This window comes from Merops nubicus, unplaced genomic scaffold (assembly GCF_000691845.1).
Source record: "Merops nubicus isolate BGI_N331 unplaced genomic scaffold, ASM69184v1 scaffold8783, whole genome shotgun sequence".
Lineage (NCBI taxonomy): Eukaryota > Metazoa > Chordata > Aves > Coraciiformes > Meropidae > Merops > Merops nubicus.
In genome coordinates, this window is record NW_008598207.1 from 9,272 (window position 1) to 11,546 (window position 2,275).

Below are 2,275 nucleotides of genomic sequence, written 5' to 3' on the forward strand. Positions count from 1 at the left end.
TGTGGATTTTTTTTTTCCTCAACATTGCAACAGGATATAAACTATTTTCCTCCATGAAAAAAAGAATAATAAAAACAGAAACTTCCATTTGGATTCGTCCTCATTAAAATCTCTCATTATGAAACGTAAACTTGGGTCATAAACTGCTTGACAAGCCTCCCCGTTGAGGAGGACAATGAGCTCGGCAGAGGTAGTAGGGCAAGGAGGAATTATTCACCATGACTTCTTTTATTTTTTCTTCTTAATTTTCAGAGACCTCTCTGGGAACCGACTCACCACTCTCTCATGGCAACTCTTCCAGACCCTGCGACTCCTTGAATTGTAAGTCCCACCTGGAGGTATCTCCTGGGAGAAGAGGGGAGGTGGAGAGAAGGAATGATTTCCAGATAGAGCTGTTTTGAATAATTACCTCCAGTGGGCAGCACCATCCTTGGGAGGTTTTCCAGGGTACGGGAGCATCAGAGCAGAACTGCTTTTCTTTTAACTTCTCAGCGGCTGGCTAATTAACGTCAGGATGATGAACAAGTGATGCTTGGGGTAGTAAACGCTTGACTAACTCTGGGAACACATTAGAGATACATAGTTGGCCAGATTTTGAGTGCATCTTCTCAAATCCTGGATCCTTTTCTGTGGTAGGGTAGGGCTAGCTGGTTCTTCTGGGCATGCTTTATAAGACACCTCTGGTTTTTAGGTGAATGACTCCCATGCTCTTTAGAGATCAAGGCACCTCTCAGTTCCTATGTGGGAGATGAGATAGTGTCTCTCCTGGGGCACTGGTGGCCTTCAGCCTGCTGAATTATTGATAGAGCATTCAGTGCTGTGCTTGAAGAATAAGTGGACACGAAATCAATGGAGCGTTGCCCCGATGACCTGTTTTGTTGAATTTTAGAAATAGTTGTTTGGTGGGTATAAAAAAAAATGTATATGTAGGATTTGTCCCAGAGGATCCTGGGAAGCTCCATTCATCCTCACTGATGATCAATAGAGCTGTAAGCTAGAAGTGACTTATGAAAGAATAAAGACAGTTTTTCAAGTGGGAGTAAGTGTGTTATCACTGATGTTACTGCAGTGTATTTTATTTCTGTCAAATTGTTAAATGAAAAATACTAATAGTGATATTAGGAAATAGAGAAACGCCCTTCTGATGGGGAATCTGGCTTGCAGAGTTAAAATGCTGAATTTTGAATTTGTCTCCTCGCTGATTACAGCTCTAAATATTTTTCAAGCCTGGCTCAGGTTTCATGTTTAATAGCATGAGTCATTTGTATTCTTAGACCTTTCCTTATTGTCATTGCACTGTCTGGCAAAACTCAGATTGATGGTTGTTACCCAAGAGAGACCCAAGAGTGGAGGAGCAAATGGGGCTGCAGTCTTGAGCTCGAGGCTCTGGCAGGGCATGAGGCAATGGTGAGCCTGCAGATTAATGGGAATATTTCCAACAGGGCTTGGTTTTGGGTGGCTTTGCTTCATTGGGTTGTATTTTGTTTCTTCAGGCTTGTCCTAGGTCTGCCAGCCCAAGTCAGGCTCAAAAGACCAATGCCAGACACAAAGGGGATTGAGATGCTGCTCTTTGGACAGTAAAGTACTTGTCCCCACTTGATGAAGAATGTATCTGGGTTGTCCTGCTCTGGTGATCCAGACAGGGAAGCAGGTGTGCTTGGGGTGGCTTTGGTTGATGTCAGCAGAGTCACTTGGGGCCAGTGCTCTGCAGCCTGGCAAGCAGGCAGGACCTCAATTACTTGGCTCCAGTTCGAGCTGTACTCAGAGTGGTTTTGTCAGAGATAATAAGCCCCGACTGATGAAAGAAGCAATGCAGATAGCAATGTAGGAGTTCACAGGGCTGGACAAGAAAATGGGGTGGAAAAGCAGCACTGATGTCATGCTTGGTGTCTATGGGAGGGCTTGGCACCATGTGGAGCTGGAGCCTTAGCCAGCCCTCTTCTGCCACAAGCTCCAGTAATCAACTTAGACCTACAAATGTGCATGCCCACAGTGTCTAGCTTGCTGTTGGCTAGGCTAGAGTAAAAGCCTGCTCAAGTTTATTTTTTTGTCACTGCTGCTTCATGACAAATGTTCCCCTCTGGCTTTTTGTCTTTAAGGAGCCTCCACATACATGACCGCAGGTAGGAGGGTCAGTACTAGAATAAGATGAGTGCTATTGCCCAGAGTGTGATGGGAGAGGGATATTTTAGCTGATTCCCACTGGAACATCAGTGTTAATGGGGCAGGGGATTGTGCTGTAGTGTCCTCCCTGGGGCTATCAGATTGTCCTGCT

General features: G+C 45.0%; 1 protein-coding gene across 1 annotated transcript in view; it reads left to right on the forward strand.

Annotated features, from left to right (window-relative positions):
* Positions 1–252: 252 nt before the first annotated feature.
* Positions 253–2,275, forward strand: part of LOC103769734 (NT-3 growth factor receptor) — a gene marked incomplete at both ends in the record, with an annotated part of 19,175 nt that continues 17,152 nt past the window's right edge. Inside the window, one exon of the mRNA XM_008936963.1 lies at positions 253–321. Within this exon, the coding sequence (XP_008935211.1) occupies positions 253–321 (69 nt within the window). The remainder of the gene's footprint in view (positions 322–2,275) is intronic.